The sequence below is a fragment of the Dryobates pubescens genome, chromosome 12, assembly GCF_014839835.1.
Source record: "Dryobates pubescens isolate bDryPub1 chromosome 12, bDryPub1.pri, whole genome shotgun sequence".
Taxonomy (NCBI): Eukaryota; Metazoa; Chordata; class Aves; order Piciformes; family Picidae; genus Dryobates; species Dryobates pubescens.
In genome coordinates, this window is record NC_071623.1 from 4957441 (window position 1) to 4984282 (window position 26842).

A 26842-nucleotide genomic window follows, 5' to 3' on the forward strand; every position below is an offset into this window, starting at 1 on the left:
GCTCACACTCCCTCACATGCACTGTGAAGGATGCAAGGACTGGCAGTGCCACTGCACCAGGCACCCTGCACTGCATGAAGAGGCTCTGGCACCTAGGGTGGATCTAAAGCCCCTCTTGTTCTGGGGTGGGCAGTGTAACTCGGTGTAGCTGGCACTGCTGCAGGACTCCTGCCATTCAGAGGTGGCCAGCAAGCACCTGAGCACCCTTGCCCCCCACAAAAGTCCACTCATGCCCACGGGCTGTTCAGCTCACCCCATTAATAAGCTCATATCACTTGGCAGAAATAAGAGGCATGGATTTCCCCTGCCCTCCTTCAGCTCGTGGGGCTTCACTTCTGTGGTGTCTTGAGGGGACAGAATGGGGGTGGACTGTGCAGACCACAGCCTCTGGGCTGTTTCAGAGGAGAGGGGGGTGTCCCTGGAGGTGTTTAGGAAGAGACTGGGATGAGGCACTCAGTGCCGTGGTCTAGCTGATTAGATGGGGCTGGGTGATGTGTTGGACTTGATGATCTTGGAGGGCTCTTCCCAACCTGGTTGATTCTGTGTGATTCTGAGAAAGGAGTGCAAGCTTTGCGTTTCCCAACCCCAAAGCAGATGGTTTTGTTTGCAGGAAGGTGTGGCTGGTAAACCAGATCAGTCTGTTCTGGGACACTGGGTGTTTCCAGGGTCTTCCTGCCATGCTTCACCCTGGGAGCACTTAGCGAGGGGGAAAGAGGATGCTGGAGAAAGGAGAATTGGTTGTGATGAGGCATTAGCATCCTAAGTACTGAGCTGGTCGGTTACTGATGAGCGTATTGATGGCCAGCTGCAGCAGAGGGGGTGCCAGGGGAAGAGGAGGGAAAACCTTCTCCCTGGGAGGGTGGCAGAGGGCTGGAGCAGGCTGCCCAGAGAGGCTGTGGAGTCTCCTTGTGTGGAGGCATTGCAAAGCCAGCTGGATGTGTTGCTGTGGGAGCTGCCCTGGGGGCTCCTGCTCTGGCAGGGGGCTTGGCCTGGCTGCTCTCTGGAGCTCCCTTCCAGCCCCTGACAACTCTGCAGTTGCTGCTGGAACTTTTCTGCTTTGTGCTGCTCTGTCCTGGTGTTTTAGATCAGTCCTGTGTTCAGGGAACTGCTTGGGAGAGTGGATCCCAGAGCCCCCAAGCTGCTGCAGGCAGTGGAAGATGTCCCTGTGAGGCCAGGCTGAGGCAGCTGGGGCTTGGAGCTTGGAGCAGAGGAGCCTGAGGGCTGCCCTCAGTGCTGGGGCTGAAGATGTGCAGGGCAGTGTGGGGAGGAGGCAGCCAGGCTCTGCTCAGGGCTGTGCAAGGCCAGCCCAAGGGGCACTGGGTGGCAGCTGGAGCAGAGGAGGTGGCAGGGGAAGAGGAGGGAAAGCTTTTTGGCTGGGAGGGTGGCAGAGGGCTGGAGCAGGCTGGCCAGAGAGGCTGTGGAGTCTCCTTGTGTGGAGGCATTGCAAAGCCAGCTGGATGTGTTGCTGTGGGAGCTGCCCTGGGGGCTGCTGCTCTGGCAGGGGGCTTGGCCTGGCTGCTCTCTGGAGCTCCCTTCCAGCCCCTCTCACCCTGTGGTGCTGTGTGAAGGTGCTGCAGAGCTGTGTTTTAAGGCAGCCTGCTCAAATCCTGCTGTTTGAGGACCGGGTGAGATCACACACAGCCCTGACCCCGCAGCTTCTCATCCTTCTCTGACAGCTGTTGTGTTTTTTCTCCCCATGATGTTGTGTGAAATGAACTTCTTCTTCCTTAACTGGCAGATGACCTGTGTAATTGTTTCACACCAGTGCTTAGTCCTTGCAGCAAATTTAGACTTGGGTTTGCTCCACTTTCCATCATGTCCTTGCCTTGGGGGGTTGGTCTCTTCTGCCAGGCACACAGCACCAGAACAAGAGGACACAGTCTCAAGCTGTGCCAGGGGAGGTTTAGGCTGGATGTTAGGAGAAAGTTCTTCCCAGAGAGAAAGAGATTGGCCATTGGGATGTGCTGCCCAGGGAGGTGGTGGAGTCCCCAGCCCTGGAGGTGTTCAAGAGATGTGGCACTTGGAGCCATGGTTTAGTTAGTCATGAGGTGTTGGGTGACAGGTTGGACTTGATGATCTCTGAGGTCTTTTCCAACCTTACTGATTCTATGATGTACCCAGCCCTCCCACCTTGGCTGATGAGCTGGCTGTTAAGGAAGTACTCAGCCTCCAAGGGGAAGATTCACAGTGTGATTCACTGCTGCCAGAGGAGTGAAAAAGAGGAGTCTTGTCTGCAGAAACAAGGGACTCTGTCCTCTCCCTGTTGAAGCACAAACTAGAGAGAACACAGGCAGATGCTTCTGTCTTAAACCAAGGTGGCTGACCCATTAGGACTCAATCCACAGGCGTCACACCGCTGCAGCATCCACCCTCCCCCTTGTATCTGGGGGGGAAATGGGTTCTGCCTCTGCACAGCCCCCAGAGAGGGGCAGGCTGGCAATCCCGGGAGGGCTGAGAGCGGCACGGCAAAGATGAGATGGGTGGCACCCACCTGGCTGAGAGCTTGCCATGCTGTCTCTGTGGTGCTGGGTGTCTGGGTGCCCATGGGTCTGCCCCGTGGCACAGTGGCACTGTGTCGCCACCCCGCAGCCAATGGTGGCAAGTGCAGGTGGTCCAGGCTGAAGCTTAGAACCGCATCACAGGATGCTAGGGGTTGGAGGGGACCTCCAAAGATCATCGAGTCCAACCCCCTGCCACAGCAGGACCAGAGAATCACGGAATTGTCAGGGTTGGAAAGCACCTCAAGGAGCTTCCAACCCCCCTGCCATGGCCAGGGACACCTCACACTGCAGCAAGTTGCTCACAGCCACAGCCAGCCTGGCCTTAAACATCCCCAGGGATGAGGCTTCCACCACCTCCCTGGGCAACCTCTGCCAGGCTCTCACCACGCTCCTGGACAACAACTTCTTCCTCACATCCAATCTCAATCTCCCCACTTTTAGTTTTGCTCCATTCCCCCCAGTCCTATCCCTCCCTGATCCCCTCAGAAGTCCCTCCCCAGCTTTCTTGGAGCCCCCTTCAGACACTGGAAGGCCACAAGAAAGTCTCCTTGGAGCCTTCTTCTCTGCAGACTGAATAGCTCGGACTCCCTCAGTCTGTCTCCTTAACAGAGGAGCTCCAGCCCTCTGCTCATCCCCGTGGCCCTTCTCTGGACAGGCTCCAGCAGGTCGCACAGGAATCAGCTGAAGAGGGAAAGGAGGGAGGGGAAAAAAAGAAGAAGAAAAGAACAAAACTAAAAAAAGACGACAAACACAACCGGCGAGGGCGCGGGGGAGCCGCGGCCGGCGGGGAGCCCGGGCAGGGCCGCTGGGTGCGGGGCGAGCAGGGGGCTGAGCAGGGCAGGCTGCGGGAGCGTCTCCCGGCGGCGGCGGCGGCGGCGCGGGGCCCGCACCGGCTGGGAGGTGGCGCCTGCACCTTCCCCGCCGCAGCGCGGTCCCGCCTCTCGCCCGCCCGCCCGTCCGCCGCCACCTCCCACCCCCCTCACCGGCGGCCGCTGCCCCGCTGCGCGGCTCTGCCTGCAGCACCCCGCCATGGAGCAGGGGCCGGCCGGGGGGGCCGGCGGCGGCGCCGCCAGCAGCGGCGGCAGCGGCGGAGTGCTCCTGGCGCTGAGCGAGAGCGAGCAGCAGCGCTACTCCGAGCTCTTCTCGCGGTGCTGCCCGCCCCCCGAGGCGGCGGCGGCGGGGGGCAGCAGCGTGGGCGAGCTGTTCCGGGCCTCCCAGCTGCCCCCGGACACGCTGCACCAGGTGGGGCAGGGGGCGGCCGGCCGCGCTTGCGGGGTGCGGAGGGTTGGGGCACGGAGGCGGGCCGGGAGCCGCTCCCTCACAGCCCCGAGGGGAGAGGGGCTGCGCCGGAAAGTTGGGGGCTGCGCGGCGGGCCGGGGCTCCGGCGCCCCCTGCGCTGCCCGCGGGGCCGGGACGAGCGGCGGCTCCGGGCGTAGTGCGGCGGCGTGCGGGCGGCGGAGCGGAGCGGGGCAGCGGCTCCTCACCGCGGCAGCCTGCATGGCGGTGCCTGGGGCCGCTTTGTGTCCGCTTGCCGTTGGCGAACAAGCTCCTAAGACCTACCGGCAGCGTTCGGTAGCCGCGCTCCTGCTTCCTGCCCCACCGCGCTGTCCGGGACCGGCGGCGTGCCGTTCGGGCAGGCTTCGACACCGGAGTCACCGGAGCGGGCGTGAGGCGGTGCGGCTGGATTGCGGTCTCCTGGGTCAGATGGGTAATGTCATTAACTTCCTCCAAAGGATCCCGGAATGCCGTGAAGGCAGCGGTGCTGGTGGAGAACGGGGGATGCCTATCGCTCCTGGCTTAGCACTGCTCACTGGGGAGGGGGCGCGGGGGTTGCTGGTGTATTTTTTCGGTGGAAAAACAACCCCGAAACGACCCAACCCTGTAGGTGAAATGACTCTGGGGCCTGTGGATGTCTGTGCTTGGGAGCAAAGCCGCTGGGGTACGAAAGGAGGAGGCTCTGGCACAGGCAGAGCAGCTGGGTAGTGTCAGAGGTGCGCGACGCAGGCTGCGAGGCTTGGCTCTGAGGAAGTGCTTGGTCAGGGTAAGGAGAAGGCTTTGTGCCGTCCAGGGCAGAACCGGATCTGTGGTCTGGGCTTCTCCACCTGTGGATTAGCAATGTGACTAACGTGCCGTAGTTGCATAATGCTTCAGACAATAAGCTACAGAGAAGGAGGCTGGCCCCAAGTTTACTTTTATTTGCAGGGATTCTGTCCTCCAGTAGTCTGCTTAATGAGGGAGGAAAAAAGTGAACCTCAAAAATTGGACCAAAGTTAGAGTTAAACCCAGGCGCTGCCCCAAGGTACTAAACTCTTCTCCTGCTTTTGTGATAGCTGCCAGGTCATATGGTCGGGATTTCTACATTCCCAGGTGACTGTGAGGGAAAGTAAGGCTATTCCAAGACCGTTTTACCTCTCTTGTGCTGTTTTACCCAGCCTGTGTTACCAAAAGTGTTAATGAGCACTGCAGCGCTGCTTCCTTTGGAGCCCCACTTGGGGCTGGGGCTTGCAGTTCGCTTGGGTGGTGGAAGCAGAGATTCCACACAGATCTGGCACCAAGAGTAGGTCTCTTGTGGAAACTGGGCACTTAACTTCAGGTAAAAAGGCATATTTAAGAAACTTGTTAAAAGCCTGGTTAGGAGCTGCCCTGCTGGAAAGCAGCTCCCTGGAGAAAGACCTTGGAGTGCTGGTGGGCAGCAAGTTCTGCATGGGACAGCAATGTGCCCTGGGGGCCAAGAAGACCAATGGGGTCCTGGGGAGCATCAAGATCAGTGTGGCCAGCAGGGTTAGGGAGGTTCTTCTCCCCCTCTGCTCTGCCCTGCTGAGACCTCACCTGCAATGCTATGTCCAGTTTGGGGCTCCCCAGGTCAAGAGAGACAGAGACCTGCTGGAGAGAGTCCAACAGAGGCTATGAGGGTGATTAGGGGACTTGATCATCTCTGCTGCAGAGAGAGGCTTGATGCTTTACTGACCTTGTGATTTCAGCTGGAAGCTCCCCAGCCGTTTCAGGGCAGCAGTCTTACCCAGCAGTGCTCCTCAAAAGCTTAACAACTCCCTACCTGTCTCTGATGGACTAAGGGGAAGTGGACAGCAAAGTCCTGAGTTGAAACAAACCTGCTGGAGAGGGTCCAAGGGAGAGCCATGAGGATGATCAGGGGACTTGAGCACCTCCCCTGTGAAGAGAGACTGAGAGCCCTGGGGCTGTTTAGTGTGGAGAAGGCTGAGAGGGGATCTGATCAATGCCTGTCAATATCTGAGGGGTGGGGGTCAAGTGGAGGGGGCCAAGCTCTTTTCAGTGGTGCACAATAATAAGGAACAAGAGGTTCAAGCTTGAACAAAGATTTCACCTCAACATGAGGAGAAACTTCTTGACAGTGAGGGTGGCAGAGGGCTGGAGCAGGCTGGCCAGAGAGGCTGTGGAGTCTCCTTGTGTGGAGGCATTGCAAAGCCAGCTGGATGTGTTGCTGTGGGAGCTGCCCTGGGGGCTGCTGCTCTGGCAGGGGGCTGGGGCTGGCTGCTCTCTGGAGCTCCCTTCCAAGCTCTAATGCACTGTGATGCTGTAATGTGTGTGACTTTGCTGTAAGTTACTTCATTCTCCAAAGAAATATGAACCAAAAACCCCCCTCCTTATTTTCACTGTGTAGTTCCTTACCCTCTCATTCAAGTGAAACTTATTATCATGCTGCTGTCACAGCCTCTTGGGATCATTTTGATGGTAATGTTTGACCTCAAGCCTGGAAGTGTTGGGTGGGTTCAGTGCTCATGCTGGGATTATTTTGGCTCTTGTGGATTATTTCCAGGTATATTTAGGCTGTGAGGAGAATGCTCCTGGGAGCCAAACCTGTCATTGGCTTCAGGAGTATTCAGGCTGTAAGGCCTGTGGGAGCTGGGGCTGTTTCTTTTCCTCCTTCCTGCCTTCCCTCTCTTGTCTATATGGCATTAAACTCAGTTGCATTCTCTTCTGTGGGCTGCAGTGCCTGTCCTCAAAGCCCACTGCTGACAGATGTTGTTCTATGGCTACAGTGCCTGTCTCTTCTCCCAGGCACCCAGCACCAGAACAAGAGGACACAGTCTCAAGCTGTGCCAGGGGAGGTTTAGGCTGGAGGGTAGGAAGAAGTTCTTCAGAGACAGAGAGATTGGCCATTGGAATGTGCTGCCCAGGGGGGTGGTGGAGTCACCATCCCTGGAGGTGTTTAGGAGGAGACTTGATAGGGTGCTTGGTGCCATGGTTTAGTTGATTAGATGGTGTTGGGTGATGGGTTGCACTTGATGATCTTGAAGGTCTCTTCCAACCTGGTTTATTCTATTCTATTCCTATTCTATTCTATTCTATTGTATTCTATTGTATTCTATTCTATTCTATTCTATTCTATTCTGTTCTGTTCTGTTCTGTTCTGTTCTAATCTGTTCTCTTCTGTTCTATTCTATTCTAATCTGTTCTCTTCTGTTCTCTGCTATTCCTCACAGCCCACTGCTGACAGATGTTCTTCTGTGGCTGCAGTGCCTGTCCTCACAGCCCACTGCTGACAGATGTTCTTGCTAACAGTGACTAGGACTTAAGAAGAGGGGAAAAACAGAGTGTGAATGTGTTTAAAACCCAAATGGGCAGTGTGGCTCTTCTGCTAGGGAAGCCCTGCAAGGTTGTTGGAGATATTTGCTGATGTTTTGTGTTTTATCCTCCCCCAGAAATGCAGTCTAATAGTTTCTGGTTAACCCTTTCCCCCCACCCACCCCCCATTCTAACAATCCTGGGAACAAGGCAGAGATTCACAGTCACAGGCTGCATTGGGTTGGAAGGCATCCTCCAAGGACATCTTGTCCACCCCCCCTGCAGGCAGCAGGGACACCTCCAGCCAGAGCAGGCTGCCCAGGCTGAGCTTGAGTGTCTCCAGGGGCCTCAAGCGCCTCCCTAGGCAGCCTGTTCCAGTATTTCACCACTCTCATAGTAAAGAACTTCCTCTTGATGTCCAACCTAAATGCCCTCTGCTCCAGTTTCAAGCCACTGCCCCTTGTTCTCTCCCTCCAAGCCCTTCTAAGCAGTCCCTCCCCAGCCTTCCTCTAGGTCCCTTTCAAATACTGAAATGTGGTCCCAGCTCTCTCAGCCTGTCCCCACAGGGGAGGTTCTTCAGCCCTCTGATCACTTGGGTGGCCTCCTCTGGACCCCTCTCCAGCATCTCATGTCCTTCTTCTGCTGGGGGGCAGCAGAACAGGAGGCAGTGCTGTAGGCTGGGTCTCAGGAGAGCAGAGTGCCTGCACACCTGGCAGTGAGTGCTTCCTGTACAGGCATCCCTACTGCCTGGCTGAGATGTGGTCATGCTGAGCTTTGCCATGCCACAGACAGGGAGATTTGGACACACATCAGTGTGCTTCCAGGACTGGCATTCAGTGCCATGGCAAAGTCTTGAACCTTCTGCTGTTGTACTTGTGCAATGGGTGGGATAAATCTTTGGGAAAGGAGGAGCCTTCCCTTTAAATGTTCTTGGAGATTTCTGGTTGATCAGGAGGACGCTTCCAAGCATCACAGGACACTTCCAAGCATCACAGGACATCTTCCATCCCCCTTAACTATAATGGCAGGGTTTGCAGTCTAGACTGAAGTCATGGGATCCTAGACTGGCTCAGGTTGGAAGGGAGCTCAGAGCTCATCCCCTCCAAGCTCCCCACCATGCCCAGGGACACCTCTCAGCTCCACTCAGCTGCTCAAGGCCTCAGCCAGCCTGGCCTTCAACACCCCCAGGCAGGAGGCAGCCACAGCCTCCCTGGGCAGCCTGTGCCACACTCTCACCAGCCTCACCCTCAACAACTCCTTCCCCAGCACCACTCTGACTGTGCTCTGCCTCAGCTCCAAACCATTCCCCCTGGGCCTGGCTCCAGCCCCCCTCAGCCAAAGTCTCTCTGCAGCCTTCCTGCAGGATGCCTTCAGCTCCTGGCAGGCAGCTCTGAGCTGCCCCTGGAGCCTTCTCTCCTGCAGGCTGCACAGCCCCAGCTCCCTCAGCCTGTGCTCACAGCAGAGCTGCTCCAGCCCTGGGAGCATCTTGGTGGCCTCCTCTGGCCTCCCTCCAGCAGCTCTGTGTCCTTCTCCTGCTGGGGACCCCAGAGCTGGAATCCACTCTGCACCCAGCCTGTATCTGTGCCTGGGACTGGCCAGACCCAGATGCAGGACCTTGCACTTCAGATACTGAAGGACAGGTCCTAAAGCAAATATCTCTGAGTCCCTCTGCAGTGGGTCCCTCCCTGCTGGAGGTCTGCTGTGGACTCTGTGAGTTCCTGGGGGAGCAGCAGTGCCCTGAGGAGCAAAGAAGCAAGGTTTAGGTTTGGTTTAAAGGCTGCCTGGCTTGGCCCAAGAGGTTCCTCACATGAAAGAGGCTAGGTGAGAGAGAGCAGAGAGGGAATGTGAGAGCCTGTGCCAGAGGAGGAAGTGCTGGGATCAGTGGAAGACATCCAAGAGCAGCCAGGTCAGTGGCAGCAGATGGTGTGCACCCGAGGGTCCTGGGTCTTGCTGAAGGATGCAGTGCTTGAAGACAGATTGCTCCCAGCCAGGCTCCTGAAGGCCTGCTCCAGCTTTTCTGCTGGGCAGCAGGCTGCAGCAGAGCTTGGACCTCTTCCATTTCCCTTAAAGAAGGGCTCAGAGAGTGAGCTCAGCAGGAGCTATCTGGAAAATGGCTGGAGTTAGCACTGAGGTTAAGAATGTCAGACACTTCAGAGCCTGCCAGGGAAGGGCCTGGCAGGGGCAGGGCAGGATGGTTGCTGATGGCTGTGGGGCCAGTTCCTCCCCTGTGCACTGAAAGCCTCTGACAAGCCCCAGAGCCTGATTAAAGGCAGAACCAAGCAGGTTTTGTTTAGCCTTGCACAAGGCCTGTGGCAGATTCAGTATTCAGTATCACTAAGGTTGGAAGAGACCTCAAAGAGTCCAACCTGATCTTTCACCAGGGGCTTTTGAAGACCCTTTTCAGAGGTCTGTAATCTCTTGCCTGAAAGATTTGTGCCAGGCTTTGGGTTTGCTTCCCTTTTCCTTAGTGTTTCTGACACAGAAGGAGCAGACTAGGCATGTGCCATGCACTTCACAGGTTCAGAGGGTGGTTTAGGTTGGAAGGGACCTTGAAGGTCATCCAGTTCCAACCTCCACCTCTCAGCTCCACTCAGCTGCTCAAGGCCTCATCCAGCCTGGCCTTGAACACTTCCAGGGAGGAGGCAGCCACAGCCTCCCTGGGCAACCTGTGCCAGAGTCTCCCCAGCCTCACTGGGAAGAGTAGACTAGACTAGACTAGAAAAGACCTTTGAGATCATCAAGTCCAACCTATCATCCCTTCTGGCATCAGCCAGATTCATGTTTACCTCTGCTGGGCAAGCTAAAAAGGGTGATCCCAGTGCTTTGGCTCCTAATAAAGGGAGTAGGGGGGAGGGAATAGGCATTTAAGGGTGGCAGAGCTCTGGAAGAGGTTGCCCAGAGGAGTTGAAGAGGTTGCCCAGAGGGGTTGAACAGGTTACTCAGAGGGGTTGAAGAGGATGCCCAGAGGGGTTGAGAAGGATGCCCAGAGGGGTTGAACAGGTTACTCAGAGGGGTTGAAGAGGTTGCCCAGAGGGGTTGAAGAGGTTGCCCAGAGGGGTTGAAGAGGATGCCCAGAGGGGTTGAACAGGTTACTCAGAGGGGTTGAAGAGGTTGCCCAGAGGGGTTGAACAGGTTACTCAGAGGGGTTGAAGAGGTTGCCCAGAGGGGTTGAAGAGGATGCCCAGAGGGGTTGAAGAGGTTGCCCAGAGGGGTTGAACAGGTTACTCAGAGGGGTTGAAGAGGTTGCCCAGAGGGGTTGAAGAGGATGCCCAGAGGGGTTGAAGAGGTTGCCCAGAGGGGTTGAAGAGGTTGCCCAGAGCGGTTGAAGAGGTTGCCCAGAGGGGTTGAAGAGGATGCCCAGAGGGGTTGAACAGGTTACTCAGAGGGGTTGAAGAGGTTGCCCAGAGGGGTTGAAGAGGATGCCCAGAGGGGTTGAAGAGGTTGCCCAGAGGGTTTGAAGAGGATGCCCAGAGGGGTTGAAGAGGATGCCCAGAGGGGTTGAACAGGTTACTCAGAGGGGTTGAAGAGGTTGCCCAGAGGGGTTGAAGAGGATGCCCAGAGGGGTTGAAGAGGTTGCCCAGAGGGGTTGAAGAGGTTGCCCAGAGGGGTTGAAGAGGATGCCCAGAGGGGTTGAAGAGGTTGCCCAGAGGGGTTGAAGAGGTTACTCAGAGGGGTTGAAGAGGATGCCCAGAGGGGTTGAAGAGGATGCCCAGAGGGGTTGAACAGGTTACTCAGAGGGGTTGAAGAGGTTGCCCAGAGGGGTTGAAGAGGATGCCCAGAGGGGTTGAAGAGGATGCCCAGAGGGGTTGAACAGGTTACTCAGAGGGGTTGAAGAGGTTGCCCAGAGGGGTTGAAGAGGATGCCCAGAGGGGTTGAAGAGGATGCCCAGAGGGGTTGAAGAGGTTGCCCAGAGGGGTTGAAGAGGTTGCCCAGAGGGGTTGAAGAGGTTGCCCAGAGGGTTTGAAGAGGATGCCCAGAGGGGTTGAAGAGGTTACTCAGAGGGGTTGAAGAGGTTGCCCAGAAGGGTTGAAGAGGTTGCCCAGAGGGGTTGAAGAGGTTGCCCAGAGGGGTTGAACAGGTTACTCAGAGGGGTTGAAGAGGTTGCCCAGAGGGGTTGAAGAGGTTGCCCAGAGGGGTTGAACAGGTTACTCAGAGGGGTTGAAGAGGTTGCCCAGAGGGGTTGAAGAGATTGCCCAGAGGGGTTGAAGAGGATGCCCAGAGGGGTTGAAGAGGATGCCCAGAGGGGTTGAACAGGTTACTCAGAGGGGTTGAAGAGGTTGCCCAGAGGGCTTGAAGAGGTTACTCAGAGGGGTTGCCCCAGGTGTTGACAGGGGCTGCTTTGCCTTGTCCCATTGTGGGCAATCAACTCGTGACTTCATTTTGAAGCCGGCCCCCAGCCAGCACAGCCTCTGCTCCTTGAGGAGGGGACTCCAGAGGGCATTCCTGGTGGGTGCCAGTCCCAGTGGGCTGCTGTCTGTGTGGATTGAGAGAGTCATCATCCACTGCCCAGCAAAGCAGAGGTCCCTACTGCTGCTTTTCAGCGTTGGTTGGCGTTGCTGTGCCCTCTGGAGAAGAGATTTCCTTCGCCTGGAGAAATTGGAGAGCAGGATTACCCTCAAGGTTTGCACTGCAGTGCTTGGCTCTTCTTTTATTCTTAGTGCCTTGATTAATTTTCACTTGATGTCACCTTTAATCCCCAGCTTTCCCAACCTTAAGGCTTACTTGTGGGGCTGGAGCTCTCAGCACAGGGATCCGGTTGGCTTGAGGAAACTCATCCTTCCCCCCGCCGACGAGCACACTGCCTTCATTCTGAAGGGGGGGACAAGCACTAATTGTGTGGTGCTGGAGCTGCACAGGCCCTGCATTGATTTAATTAATGAATTAATTAATGAATGTGAAGCTGGGACTCTCCTCCCAGCTCTGTGTGGAGGAGCAGAGCCATCCTGCTTTCCTTTCCCCGGGCTTCGTGAGTTCCGTCGTGCGTGTCGTGACTTTGTCTCTATAGTTACAACTCTGCAGCTGAGCTGGGGGCTTTGTGTGGAGCAGCCAGAGGTACTGAGAGGGGATGAAAACCAAGAATTGCTCAGTTGATGCTTCCCTGGAAAAGAACCAATGCTCCCTCTCTCTTGCTTTTAATCCCAGGAGCACAAATTAGTACCTGCGTGGTAGCTGGGGAGGGAAGATGCTCCCTGCCTGGCACAGGCTGAAGAGGTAGCTGGGGAGGGAAGATGCTCCCTGCCTGGCACAGGCAGAAAAGGTAGCTGGGGAGGGAAGATTCTCCCTGCCTGGCACAGGCAGAAAAGGTAGCTGGGGAGGGAAGGTTCTCCCTGCCTGGCACAAGCAGAAGAGTTAGCTGGGGAGGGAAGGTTCTCCCTGCCTGGCACAGGCAGAAGAGGTAGCTGGGGAGGGAAGATGCTCCCTGCCTGGCACAGGCAGAAGAGGTAGCTGGGGAGGGAAGATGCTCCCTGCCTGGCACAGGCAGAAGAGGTAGCTGGGGAGGGAAGATGCTCCCTGCCTGGCACAGGCAGAAGAGGTAGCTGGGGAGGGAAGATGCTCCCTGCCTGGCACAGGCAGAAAAGGTAGCTGGGGAGGGAAGGTTCTCCCTGCCTGGCACAGGCAGAAGAGGTAGCTGGGGAGGGAAGATGCTCCCTGCCTGGCACAGGCTGAAAAGGTAGCTGGGGAGGGAAGGTTCTCCCTGCCTGGCACAGGCAGAAAAGGTAGCTGGGGAGGGAAGGTTCTCCCTGCCTGGCACAGGCAGAAGAGGTAGCTGGGGAGGGAAGGTTCTCCCTGCCTGGCACAGGCAGAAGAGGTAGCTGGGGAGGGAAGATTCTCCCTGCCTGGCACAGGCAGAAGAGGTAGCTGGGGAGGGAAGATTCTCCCTGCCTGGCACAGGCAGAAGAGGTAGCTGGGGAGGGAAGATTCTCCCTGCCTGGCACAGGCAGAAGAGGTAGCTGGGGAGGGAAGATTCTCCCTGCCTGGCACAGGCAGAAGAGGTAGCTGGGGAGGGAAGGTTCTCCCTGCTTGGCACAGGCAGAAAAGGTAGCTGGGGAGGGAAGGTTCTCCCTGCCTGGCACAGGCAGAAAAGGTAGCTGGGGAGGGAAGGTTCTCCCTGCCTGGCACAGGCAGAAAAGGTAGCTGGGGAGGGAAGGTTCTCCCTGCCTGGCACAAGCAGAAGAGTTAGCTGGGGAGGGAAGGTTCTCCCTGCCTGGCAGAGGCAGAAAAGGTAGCTGGGGAGGGAAGATTCTCCCTGCCTGCAACAGGCTGTTGCAGTTCAGATGGTAACTTCTGCTGTGAGGAATCTGGCCTTGCATTGCTGAAGATCAGATTGGCTCAGTGGTGCCCTTTGGCTGAATTTGGCACTGTGCAGCTGCTGGCAGTATCACTTAGCTGGCTGCCTAACAGGAAGCCCAGCAAAAAGTGATCCCAGAATGGTTTGGGGTGGAAGGGATTGGCAAAGGGCATCCAGTCTGCAGTCAGCAGGGACATCCTCCACTAGGTCAGGCTGCCAACTGCCTTCTCCAGCCTCACCTTGACTAACTGCAGGCATGGAGCCTCAAGCACCTCCCTGGGCAAGCTGCTGCAGTGTTCCAGCACCCTCATGGTGCAGAACTTGTTCCTCACATCCAGTCTCCATCTGCTCTGCTCTTATTTGAAGCCATTGCCCCTGGTGCTGTCCCTGCAGGCCTTTGGGAACAGTCTCTCTGCAGCCTTCTTGTAGCCCCTTCAGGTACTGGAAGGCTGCTCTAGGGCCTTCTCTTCTCCAGGCTGAAGACCCCCAGCTCCCTCAGCCTGTGCTCACAGCAGAGCTGCTCCAACCCCCTCATCATTTCCCTGCCCTGGACCTGCTCCATCAGGTCCATCTCCTTCCTATGCTGAGGGCTCCAGAGCTGTACCCAGTGCTCCAGGTGAGGTCTCACCAGATCAAAGTGGCAGAATCACCTCTCTGGATCTGGATTTTTTTTGCAGTGATACTCTCTTAGAGTACCTATGGAGAGGTTACAACCTACTGACCTCTTTGAGTCAGGAAGGAACAAACCTGGGGATATGACTTAGTCCAGAGCAGGCCCCAAAGATGCTCCCAGGGCTGGAGCAGCTCTGCTGTGGGGACAGGCTGAGGGAGCTGGGCTCCAGTCTCACCATGTTGTGCAAGATCATACAACCATAGGGTGGTTTGGGTTGGAAGGGACCTTTACAGGTGATCCAGTGCAGCCCCCCTGCAGTCAGCAGGGGCATCCTCCACTGGAGCAGGTTGCTGAGGAAGTGGGGTAAGGAACCTCTTTGAATTGGAAATCTTGTGAGTTGAGAACTGTTCCTGTTGCAGTATGTGTAAAGCAAGCTGCTTTGATGTGCTAACATCTGAACACACAAAACAGGATGGCAAAAGAAAGCACTAATGAGCAGGGTCTGCTGGTTCCACTTCTGAAGGCACTCAAGCAGCTGAGCAGCTGAGTTAGTGGATAATTAACTTAGCAGAGATTGCTGGAGTAGAAACCCAACTGTGCTCAAGCAGCAATCTCCTCTGGAGAGGTAGAGGCTCTGAGGAGACCTTCTGGTGGCCTCCCAGGGTCTGAAGGGGGCTCCAGGAAAGCTGGGGAGGGACTTTTGAGGGGGTCAGGGAGGGATAGGACTGGGGGGGATGGAGCAAAACTAGAAGTGGGGAGATTGAGCTTGGATGTGAGGAAGAAGTTGCTGCCCAGGAGGGTGGTGAGAGCCTGGCAGAGGTTGCCCAGGGAGGTGGTGGAAGCCTCCTGCCTGGAGGTGTTTGCAGCCAGGCTGGCTGTGGCTGTGAGCAACCTGCTGCAGTGTGAGGTGTCCCTGGCCATGGCAGGGGGGTTGGGGCTGGCTGAGCCTTGAGGTCCCTTCCAGCCCTGACCATTCTATGGCTCTAATTCCCCTTCCTTAGCACAGGGAAGGTTTTTCTCTTTCCAGTGTGCTCAGGAGTGCTGTTTGGTGACCACTGTAGACAACTGGGGGATCTGCAGAGGGACCTTGCCAGGCTGGGCAGATGGGCAGAGGCCAAGGGCAGGAGATTAAACACATCCAAATGCCAGGTTCTGCACTTTGGCCACAGCAACCCCAGGCAGTGCTACAGGCTGGGGTCAGAGGGGCTGAGAGCAGCCAGGCAGAAAGGGACCTGGGGGGACTGGTTGAGAGTAGGCTGAACAGGAGCCTGCAGTGTGCTCAGGGGGCCAAGAAGGCCAAGGGCATCCTGGCCTGCATCAGGCAGAGTGTGGCCAGCAGGAGCAGGGAAGTCCTTGTGCCCTGTGCTCAGCACTGCTGAGGCCACCCCTTGAGTCCTGTGTCCAGTTCTGGGCCCCTCAGGTTAGGAAAGATGTTGAGCTGCTGGAAGGTGTCCAGAGAAGGGCAACAAAGCTGGGGAGGGGTCTGGAGCACAGCCTCTGGGAGGAGAGGCTGAGGGAGCTGGGGTTGCTTAGCCTGGCAGAAGAGGAGGCTCAGGGGAGACCTTCTTGCTCTCTGCAACTCCCTGAAGGGAGGTTGGAGCCAGGTGGGGGTTGGGCTCTGCTCCCAGGCACCCAGCCCCAGAACAAGAGGACACAGTCTCAAGCTGTGCCAGGGGAGGTTCAGGCTGGATGTTGGGAAGAAGTTCTTCCCAGAGAGAGAGATTGGCCATTGGAATGTGCTGCCCAGGGAGGTGGTGGAGTCCCCATCCCTGGAGGTGTTTAGGAGGGGGCTTGATAGGGTGCTTGGTGCCATGGTTGAGTTGATCAGATGGTGTTGGGTGATAGGTTGGACTCAATGATCTCAAAGGTCTCTTCCAACCTGGTTCCTCTTCTCTTCCTCTTCTCTTCCTCTTCTCTTCCTCTTCTCTTCCCTCTTCTCTTCCCTCTTCTCTTCCCTCTTCTCTTCCCTCTTCTCTTCCCTCTTCTCTTCCCTCTTCTCTTCCCTCTTCTCTTCCCTCTTCTCTTCCCTCTTCTCTTCCCTCTTCTCTTCCCTCTTCTCTTCCCTCTTCTCTTCCCTCTTCTCTTCCCTCTTCTCTTCCCTCTTCTCTTCCCTCTTCTCTTCCCTCTTCTCTTCCCTCTTCTCTTCCCTCTTCTCTTCCCTCTTCTCTTCCCTCTTCTCTTCCCTCTTCTCTTCTCTCTTCTCTTCTCTCTTCTCCTCTCTTCTCTCCTCTCTTCTCTCCTCTCTTCTCTCCTCTCTTCTCTCCTCTCTTCTCTCCTCTCTTCTCTCCTCTCTTCTCTCCTCTCTTCTCTCCTCTCTTCTCTCCTCTCTTCTCTCCTCTCTTCTCTCCTCTCTTCTCTCCTCTCTTCTCTCCTCTCTTCTCTCCTCTCTTCTCTCCTCTCTTCTCTCCTCTCTTCTCTCCTCTCTTCTCTCCTCTCTTCTCTCCTCTCTTCTCTCCTCTCTTCTCTCCTCTCTTCTCTCCTCTCTTCTCTCCTCTCTTCTCTCCTCTCTTCTCTCCTCTCTTCTCTCCTCTCTTCTCTCCTCTCTTCTCTCCTCTCTTCTCTCCTCTCTTCTCTCCTCTCTTCTCTCCTCTCTTCTCTCCTCTCTTCTCTCCTCTCTTCTCTCCTCTCTTCTCTCCTCTCTTCTCTTCTCTCTTCTCTTCTCTTCTCTCTTCTCTTCTCTCTTCTCTTCTCTCTTCTCTTCTCTCTTCTCTTCTCTCTTCTCTTCTCTCTTCTCTTCTTTCTCTTCCCTCTTCTCTTCCCTCTTCTCTTCCCTCTTCTCTTCCCTCTTCTCTTCCCTCTTCTCTTCCCTCTTCTCTTCCCTCTTCTCTTCCCTCTTCTCTTCCCTCTTCTCTTCCCTCTTCTCTTCCCTCTTCTCTTCCCTCTTCTCTTCCCTCTTCTCTTCCCTCTTCTCTTCCCTCTTCTCTTCCCTCTTCTCTTCCCATTCCATTCCAACTTGCTCCTCACAGCCAATCTCCATCTGCTCTGCTCTCCTTTCAACCCCTTGCCCCTGCTGCTGTCCCTGCAGGCCTTTGGGCACAGTGCTTGCAGGCCCCTGGTGTCTGCTGGCTCGCCATGCTGTCAGTCACAGAGCTGATTTCTCCCTTCCACAGCAAATGTCTGTGGCATTACTTACCATTATTACTATTCTTAATGCTGCTGCTGTTGTTACAAATTTCAAGTGGGTTTTGGCAGGAGCCTGCCAAATCCATCTACCTTGGGGGTTGGGTTTTTTTTGGCTTAATCCTTTTCCTTGAAGCCTCCCTTTCCCCAGCAGGAGAGGATGAGCTCAGCTTCGGCCCAGGTAGCATTGCACATCCTCCTGCATTATTTGCTCCTGCCATAACCTCTCCAACAAAGTCCTGGGGAAGCCAGGATGAGGGCCTTTCAGAGTGCAACCTTGTCTCATCATCTGCAGAGAGGATGGGGAGCTGTGGGCTGGCAGATGCAGGCAGAATGGGTTTGTTGCCCGCAGCAACAGCAGCGCAGCCCCGGAAAGGTGGAAGCCCCTGGAGATGACAAATGCCAGCAGTTAAAAGAAGTGGTGAGGGAAGCCCAACCATTTGACATGATTGGCTTCATGTGCTTTTGATTGACTTGTTTGAGGGTTTGTTGTTTTTTTTCTGTCCCCTCCACTTTGCCTCCCCTGAAAATGGCTGCCCTGGGGAGCACATCTGGATGGCTGAACGGCCACGGGCTGCTCTTCGCTCCGCTGCGTGCAGCTGGAAAGGCCAACCAAGTCAGGATGCCCACTGGGCTAGCACATGCTGCCATGCTGTGAGTGGGCACTGCAGACACTGTTGTCCTGCAGCCTGTCTGCTGCTGCTGTCAAGCCCTTTGGCTGAACTGAGGAGGAACACTTGGTTTGACTGCAGACAAGTTGGGGAATCACTGCCTGAATGATGCATTGGGATGTGCTGCCCAGGGAGGTGGTGGAGTCCCCATCCCTGGAGGTGTTCAAGAGGGGATTGGATGTGGCACTTGGAGCCATGGTGTAGTCATGGGGTCTGTGGTGACAGGTTGCATTGGTGATCTTTCAGGTCTCTTCCAACCTTGGTGGTTCTGTGACTCTGTGCTTTCAATGTGAGGTGCAAACATGTTGGGTCCAGGCTCTGGGGAGCCCAGCATAAGAGGGACATGGAGCTGCTAGAACAGATCCAGAGGAGGTCACCAAGATGACCAGAGGGCTGCAGATGGGGGACAGGCTGAGAGAGTTGGGGGTGTTCAGCCTGGAGAAGAGAAGGCTCCAGGGAGACCTCAGAGCAGCCTCCCAGTACCTGGAGAGGGCTGCAGGAAAGCCAGGAAGGGACTTTTGCCAAGGGCTGGGAGTGATAGGATGAGAGGGAATGGATTGAAGCTTGAGGAGGGCAGATTGAGACTGGAGAGGAGGAAGAAATTCTTCCCAGTGAGGCTGGGGAGACTCTGGCACAGGTTGCCCAGGGAGGCTGTGGCTACCTCCTGCCTGGAGGTGTTCAGCACCAGGCTGGATGAGGCCTTGAGCAAGCTGGGCTGGTGGGAGGTGTCCCTGCCCATGGCAGGAGGGTTGGAACTGGATGAGCTTTGAGGCCCTTTCCAACCTAAACCAATTTATGAATCAGTGAATTCTTGTGGAGATACCTTAAAAAATAACAGAGCTTGAAGTCAGGCCTGTGAAAGTGAGTTTGGAGTGTTGTGAGAGGAGTGGGGAGCATGGAGGTGATGATGTCCAGTTCTGGAGCCTCTGTTCCAGGCAGGATCTGGAGGTGCTGGAAGGTGTCCAGAGAAGGGCCAGGAGGATGAGCAGAGGGTTGGAGCTGCTCTGCTGTGAGGACAGACTGAGGGAGTTGGGGTTGTGCAGGCTGGAGAGGAGAAGGCTCCCAGGAGACCTTCTGGTGGCCTTCCAGGATCTGCAGGGGGCTCCAAGAAAGCTGGGGAGGGACTTTTGAGGGGGTCAGGGAGGGATAGGACTGGGGGGGATGGAGCACAACTAGAAGAGGGGAGATTGAGCTTGGATGTGAGGAAGAAGTTGTTGCCCAGGAGGGTGGTGAGAGCCTGGCAGAGGTTGCCCAGGGAGGTGGTGGAAGCCTCCTGCCTGGAGGTGTTTGCAGCCAGGCTGGCTGTGGCTGTGAGCAACCTGCTGCAGTGTGAGATGTCCCTGGCCATGGCAGGGGGGTTGGCACTGGCTGCTCCTTCCAGCTCTGACCATTCTGTGAGTCTGTGGTTTAGGCTCTGTTCTTGCACTGCAGCAGCCTGGCTAAAGGCTGTGACTCTATGTTAGACTACCTGGTACCAGGCAGTGTGACAGGTGCCAGGCTCAGTGGCCAGAGCAAACACTGCAGCACTCAGCAGTGCTGCTGCCAGCAGGGTAATAATGCTTCATGTCACATCAAGTTAGGAGTCCCTTCCTTCCCTCCTCTCCCTGCCCATCAATCTGCCCCAGCTATAGTGCAGTCATTACATCTTTTATTTGATGTGATCTAAATCAGGGCTGTCCTTGAGGAGGATATTCTTCAAAGGGATGGGTTGTTTTTTTCTCCTTGAGGATGTATTCATTAGCTGCTTTTGGACTGCATCATTTACTATGTACATATTTGAGTGCAGGGGAAGTGTTGCAAGAAGCAAAGCTTTATGTTAAGCCCAGCAAGGCTATTTCAGTGCAGCTGCTGAGCTCCAGCCCTGCAACAAAGCATCAGGCCTTCTGGAATTGGAGTGAAGGTCATAGATCAGAGAATGGCTCAGGCTGGAAGGGAGCTCAGAGCTCAGCTCCCCCAAGCTCCCCACCGTGCCCAGGGACACCTCTCAGCTCCACTCAGCTGCTCAAGGCCTCATCCAGCCTGGCCTTCAACACCCCCAGGCAGGAGGCAGCCACAGCCTCCCTGGGCAGCCTGTGCCACACTCTCACCAGCCTCACCCTCAACAACTTCTGCCTCAGCTCCTCTCTGCCCCTGCTCTGCCTCAGCTCCAAACCATTCCCCCTGGGCCTGGCTCCAGCCCCCCTCAGCCAAAGTCTCTCTGCAGCCTTCCTGCAGGATGCCTTCAGCTCCTGGCAGGCAGCTCTGAGCTGCCCCTGGAGCCTTCTCTCCTGCAGGCTGCACAGCCCCAGCTCCCTCAGCCTGTGCTCACAGCAGAGCTGCTCCAGCCCTGGGAGCATCTCTGGAGCCTCCTCTGGCCTCCCTCCAGCAGCTCTGTGTCCTTCTCCTGCTGGGGACCCCAGAGCTGGAATCCACTCTGCACCCAGCCTGTATCTGTGCCTGGGACTGGCCAGACTCAGATGCAGGACCTTGCACTTCAGATACTGGAGGACAGGTCCTAAAGCAAATATCTCTGAGTGCTGGAAACATCCCAGAGGGCAAAAGCAGAAGATAAGTTTTCAAGTCTACATACTTTAAATTATTTGGCAGTATCTAAGTGCAAATATTAGTGACAGGCAAATTAAGACATTCTTTGCAGTGAGGCTGGGGAGACTCTGGCACAGGTTGCCCAGGGAGGCTGTGGCTGCCTCCTGCCTGGGGGTGTTCAGCACCAGGCTGGATGAGGCCTTGAGCAAGCTGGGCTGGTGGGAGGTGTCCCTGCCCATGGCAGGGGGGTTGGAACTGGATGATCTTTAGGGTCTCTGCTGCAGTTTCAAACCCTTGTCCCGCATCCTATCCCCACAGGCCCTTCTGAACAGTCCCTCCCAGTCCCTCCCCAGCCTTCCTGTAGGTCCCCTTCAGATACTGAAATGCAGCTCTGAGGCCTGCCTGGAGCCTTCTCTTCTGCAGGCTGCATAGCCCCAGCTCCCTCAGCCTGGCCTCACAGCAGAGATTCTCCAACCCCTGATCATCTCTGTGTCCCTCCTCTGGAGCCTCTCCACCAGGTCCATGTCCTTCCTGTGCTGAGGGCTCCAGAGCTGGCCCCAGCCCTGCAGCTGAGGTCTCCCCAGAGCAGAGCAGAGGGGCAGGATCCTCTCTCTCCAGCTCTGGCCACACTGCTTTGGATGCAGCCCAGGCTGCCCTTGGCCTTCTGTGCTGCCAGTGCCCCTTGCTGCCTCCTGCCCAGCTTCTCCCCCACCAGCACCCCCAGGTCCTTCTCTGCAAGGGCTGCTCTCAGTCTCCTCATCCCCAGCCTGGGTTATGCTCATGGCATTCCTGTTTCCTTCATTGCTGTGTACATCCAGCTGATAGATGAGCACTAAACTGAGCTGGTCTCCCTTTAATAGTGGTTATTCCACTTCAGCTTTCATAATTTGATGTCAAATTAGCTAATTTCCTGTGTGACAGCTTGGGGGTTTCTTGTTGTGGCCTGGGTTTCAGAAGAAATGGGGCTTGTGCAATGCTGCTGTTAGCTCAGGCCAGGGATAACTTCTGAATCTCTTAACTGTTTCCACAGCATTTCAAGGAGATGGAAGCTTAGACTAGAAGTGGATTTAGGATGGAAGCTTAGACTAGAAGTGGATTTAGGCTGGAGATGAGGATGGGCTTCAAGGTCCATTATAATCCAACCCACTCCCTAGGGGAAAGCAGTGGCATAAAAGGAGCCCCAGTAGTGCAAGAGGCAGCAAATTGTCTTCAGCCTCCTGTGGAGGCAGAGGGAAATCAACAGGCCAGAGGCCAAAGGGTCCCAGGGCCCTGCAGTGGCCAAGTGTGAGCTGCAGCTCCCTGCAGGTCTGCAGGTGCAGGACACACTGCAACCTGTGCCTGGCAAGCCTCTGGGGGAACTCCCATCAAAGCTCTCCGAGGGCAGTGGCACCTTTACCAGCTGCATGAAGCAGAATCCACCTCCAGCACACCCTGAGGGAAGCAAGGGAGCCCCAGGATTCAGCTCCAGCTCTGAGGAAGGAGCCTGACTCCCCCAGGAGGACATTTGGGTAGGGTGTTTGAAAAGCCCTAAGTAAAGCTGACAGAGAGTGGTGGTGAATGGTGCCACAGCCAGCTGGCAGCCAGGCACCAGTGGTGTCCCCCAGGGATCAGTGCTGGGCCCCAGCCTGGTCAATATCTTCATTGATGATCTGGAGGAGGACATTGAGTCAGTCATCAGCAAGTTTGCAGATGACACCAAGTTAGGAGCAGCTGTTGGTCAGTTAGAGAGCAGAAGGGCTCTGCAGAGGGACCTTGACTGACTGGACAGATGGGCAGAGGCCAACAGGATGGCATTTAACAAGTCCAAGTGCCAGGGGCTGCACTTTGGCCACAGCAACCCCAGGCAGAGCTACAGGCTGGGGTCAGAGTGGCTGAGAGCAGCCAGGCAGAGAGGGACCTGGGGGGGCTGGTTGAGAGTAGGCTGAACAGGAGCCAGCAGTGTGCCCAGGGGGCCAAGAAGGCCAGTGGCATCCTGGCCACCCAGGAAGTGTGGCCAGCAGGAGCAGGGAGCTCATTGTGCCCTGTACTCTGCATTGGTCAGGCCACTCCTTGAGTCCTGTGTCCAGTTCTGGGCCCCTCAGGTCAGGAAAGAGGTTGAGCTGCTGGAAGGTGTCCAGAGAAGGGCAACAAAGCTGGGGAGGGGTCTGGAGCACAGCCCTGGGAGGAGAGGCTGAGGGAGCTGGGGTTGCTTAGCCTGGAGAAGAGGAGGCTCAGGGGAGACCTCCTTGCTCTCTGCAACTCCCTGAAGGTAGGTTGGAGCCAGGTGGGGGTTGGCCTCTGCTCCCAGGCACCCAGCCCCAGAACAAGAGGACACAGTCTCAAGCTGTGCCAGGGGAGGTTTAGGCTGGAGGTGAGGAGAAAGTTCTTCCCAGAGAGAGTTGTTAGCCATTGGGATGTGCTGCCCAGGGAGGTGGTGGAGTCCCCATCCCTGGAGGTGTTCAAGAGGGGATTGGATGTGGCACTTGGTGCCATGGTGTAGCCATGAGGTCTGAGGTGCCAGGTTGGACTCGATGATCCTTGGGGTCTCTTCCAACCTTAGTGATACTGTGACACTGTGAAGAGAGCAGCAGCAGCAGCACATCCCTTCCTCTGCTCTTCCCACTGGTTATTTATTTCCTGGCAGATGCAGAAGTGCTTCACCAGCAGCTTTCTTGGCTGGTGGAAGTGGCCAGCTGGGAGCAAGGGGAACAAAGAGCAGTGCAGGTGGAGCTGCGTGGGAAGAGGCGCGGAGGGGAGCGCAGGGAGGGGGCACAAAAATAGCCACACAGAGCAGAGAGGGAGAGGCTCAGCTTCCTCCCTAGCTCCTCTGCACTCCCTGCCAGGCTGCCTTTTCTCTCATGCCCATAGCACTGTTCACTAACTGCATCACTCCCAACAGGAAGCTGGCTTTGGGCAGCACAGCTGCCGGCAAATCCCAGCCCCCTCTGCACCTTTGCTTGGAGCTGAAGCTCCTCAGTGAATACTTCAATGTTTGACTCAGGCCAAGGGCCCTTTGGGTCCTTTCAGCAGGACAAGGGACAGCACTGCCTTTTACCACAGAGGCTTTCACATCACTCCTAAGAACCCTTCAGAGTCTCTCAGTTTTTCATAGATTCAGAGAAAGGTTTAAGGTTGGAAGGGACCTGGAAGGTCATCCAGCTCCAACTCCCCTGCCATGGGCAGGGACACCTCCCACCAGCCCAGCTTGCTCAAGGCCTCATCCAGCCTGGTGCTGAACACCCCCAGGCAGGAGGCAGCCACAGCCTCCCTGGGCAACCTGTGCCAGAGTCTCCCCAGCCTCACTCCAAAGAATTTCTTCCTCCTCTCCAGTCTCAATCTGCCTTCCTCAAGCTCCAATCCATTCCCTCTCATCCTATCACTCCCAGCCCTTGCCAAAAGTCCCTTCCTGGCTTTCCTGCAGCCCGCTCCAGGTACTGGGAGGCTGCTCTGAGGTCTCCCTGGAGCCTTTTCTTCTCCAGGCTGAACAGCCCCAACTCTCTCAGCCTGTCCCCTGTCTCCAGACCTCTGATCACCTTTGTGGCCTCCTCTGGAGCCTCTCCAGCAGCTCCAGGTCCCTCTTGTGCTGGGGGCCCCAGAGCTGGAGGCAGTGCTGCAGGTGGGGGCTGAGCAGAGCAGAGCAGAGGGGCAGAATCCCCTCCCTGTGCTGCTGCTCTCCCTGCTCTGGCTGCAGCCCTGCATGTCTGAGGTTTTTGCAGTGTCAGGGTCAGTCCAAGTGACTGTTTCTGTAGTGTTTTCATGCAGCAGCAACAGAAGCAGGGAGCAGTGCACACAGCCTTGTCTTACAGTTCTTAGGACTCTTAAGAGTGTCCCCTGAGGTGCTGTCCCTCCTTCCCTCCCTCCTGGGCTCTCACACAGCTTTTGTCAGCAGAGAAAGGCCAAGGGGCAGCATGAGCCCTGTGCAGCCCTATTCCTGGGCCCATGGTAGCATGAAGATGCACTGGCTGGGAAGCAGCCCATGGGCTGAGTGCTCCCTGCCTGCTGGGCCAGCATGGAGAAGAGGCTGGGCTGGGCCAGCAGTGCTGGTAAGACCTGGCAGAAATCAGAGGCTGGGAAGTGAAGCTCTCTGACACCTCTGCTCTGCTTCCCCACCACAGTGACACCAAAGCTAAGGGGCTATGAAGAGTACAGGGGAGAGGGCTTGGTGTGGTATGGTCACATCAGCCTCATCTTTACAGGAGTGGAGAGGACCTTAGAGCATGCCCAGGCATCCTCTCCTCTCCACAGCAAAATCCCAATGCAATTTGTTAATCCCTGGGGATAATGAGGCTGCAGCCAGAGGAGTGTGGGCAGCAGGGCAGCAGAGGGGATCCTGCCCCTGGGCTCTGCTCTGCTCAGACCTTACCTCCAATCCTGCCTCCAGCTCTGGGGTCCCCAGCAGGAGAAGGACACAGAGCTGCTGGAGGGAGGCCAGAGGAGGCCACAGAGATGCTCCCAGGGCTGGAGCAGCTCTGCTGTGAGCACAGGCTGAGGGAGCTGGGGGTGTGCAGCCTGCAGAAGAGAAGGCTCCAGGGGCAGCTCAGAGCTGCCTGCCAGGAGCTGAAGGCATCCTGCAGGAAGGCTGCAGAGAGACTTTGGCTGAGGGGGGCTGGAGCCAGGCCCAGGGGGAATGGTTTGGAGCTGAGGCAGAGCAGGGGCAGAGTGGAGCTGAGGCAGAAGTTGTTGAGGGTGAGGCTGGTGAGAGTGTGGCACAGGCTGCCCAGGGAGGCTGTGGCTGCCTCCTGCCTGGGGGTGCTGAAGGCCAGGCTGGCTGAGGCCTTGAGCAGCTGAGTGGAGCTGAGAGGTGTCCCTGGGCATGGTGGGGAGCTTGGGGGAGCTGAGCTCTGAGCTGCCTTCCAGCCTGAGGCAGGCTGTGAGAACTCATAACTTTTACAGGCACTGCTCCCTCCTGCTGCATTATCTTTAGATTTCAGAAGGTTGGGTTTCAGCCTTCTGTTGTTTATGGCCTGTCTGCAGAGCATATGAGGAACAGATTATTCCTCTCCCTTTTCAAGCCCACTCCTACCATGCCTCTTAATGCTGCAAGCTGTCACTTAAACGTTTCTGCTGCAAGCCTTGGGTAAATGAAAGATGAGACAAATTACCTTCAGGAGTCTGTGGGAGCATTTACTGCTGGGTTGGACTTGATCTGAAAGGTCTTTTCCAACCAGAGAAACTCTGTGACAAGGTAGAGAGCCATGCAAATGATGCATTGGACAAAGAATAAAGCCATATGGAGTGATTCTTAGGCAAGGGGGAGAAAAACTGTGTAAAGTCCAACAAGGCCAAGAGTCTGGCAGCTGGGAAAGAGCAACCCCATGGAGCAGGATGGGTTGGGGGCTGAGCTGCTGGAGAGCAGCACAGGGGAAAGGGAGCTGGGGGTGCTGGTGGGCAGGAGGATGCCCCTGAGCCAGCAAGGTGCCCTGCTGGCCAAGAAGCCCAAGGGCATCCTGGGCTGCATTAGAAGGGCTGTGGGCAGGAGGTCAGAGAGGTTCTCCTGCCCCTCTGCTCTGCCCTGGGGAGGCCACAGCTGGAATCTTGTGGCCAGGTCTGGGCCCCTCAGCTCAAGAAGGAGCTGAGGGAAGGGCTGGAGAGAGTCGATGGCAGAGCCCCCAGGCTGCTGCAGGCAGTGGAAGATGTCCCTGTGAGGCCAGGCTGAGGCAGCTGGGGCTTGGAGCTTGGAGCAGAGGAGCCTGAGGGCTGCCCTCAGTGCTGGGGCTGAAGATGTGCAGGGCAGTGTGGGGAGGAGGCAGCCAGGCTCTGCTGAGGGCTGTGCAAGGCCAGCCCAAGGGGCACTGGGTGGCAGCTGGAGCAGAGGAGGTGGCAGGGGAAGAGGAGGGAAAGCTTTTTGGCTGGGAGGGTGGCAGAGGGCTGGAGCAGGCTGGCCAGAGAGGCTGTGGAGTCTCCTTGTGTGGAGGCATTGCAAAGCCAGCTGGATGTGTTGCTGTGGGAGCTGCCCTGGGGGCTCCTGCTCTGGCAGGGGGCTGGGGCTGGCTGCTCTCTGGAGCTCCCTTCCAGCCCCTCACACTCAGATTTTGTGACCTGTTGGCTCCACTCTCTTCAAAACAACCAACCCCAACCCCCCCCAACCCAGCCCCTCTCCAAGGGAATGATTTCAGTCCATGTCTTGCTGAGGAGAAAGTGTTTCTTACTCCCTGAGCCACAGATGAAGGCCATGGGGGCAGGATGGTTGTGTGGTTGCCATGCTGCTGCCTGTCTGGGGCTGCAGGGGATCAGCACTTAACCTTGAGCACAATTTCATTACAGAATGCTTCATCAGGAGGCAAAGAGAGAAGTTGGACTCTTGAATGGCTGCTTCTGTCCTCTGGGACTTCCCCAGCTGCCCTTTGACTGCAGCCTGCTCAGTGTGCTGTGGCTTGGGCTCTGAGTGCCTGCAGCTAGCCCTGCACAGGAACCCCTCTCCAATCTTTGCCAGGGTTTTTACACAGAAAATCAATTTCCTATGGGCAGTGGCAAAAATGTGAAGGTTAATAGTCCATGCAGATGTCTCTCATCATTTTTAGCAAGCTGGGGGCAAAAAAACCAAACCTAACCTTCTTGTGGGAGCTGAAGTGAATCTGTCCTCTTGGTGTGCAGAAAGTAC

The 26842-nt window shown here is 56.4% G+C and overlaps 1 protein-coding gene across 3 annotated transcripts in view; it reads left to right on the plus strand.

Moving 5' to 3' along the window:
* Positions 1-3515: 3515 nt before the first annotated feature.
* The window catches only part of REPS2 (RALBP1 associated Eps domain containing 2), a 100947-nt gene continuing 77620 nt past the window's right edge, over positions 3516-26842 (plus strand). For all 3 annotated transcript variants that reach the window (XM_054165988.1, XM_054165990.1, XM_054165989.1), the window contains exon 1: positions 3516-3743. In XM_054165988.1, the coding sequence (XP_054021963.1) occupies positions 3531-3743 (213 nt within the window). In that variant the 5' untranslated portion in view covers positions 3516-3530. The remainder of the gene's footprint in view (positions 3744-26842) is intronic.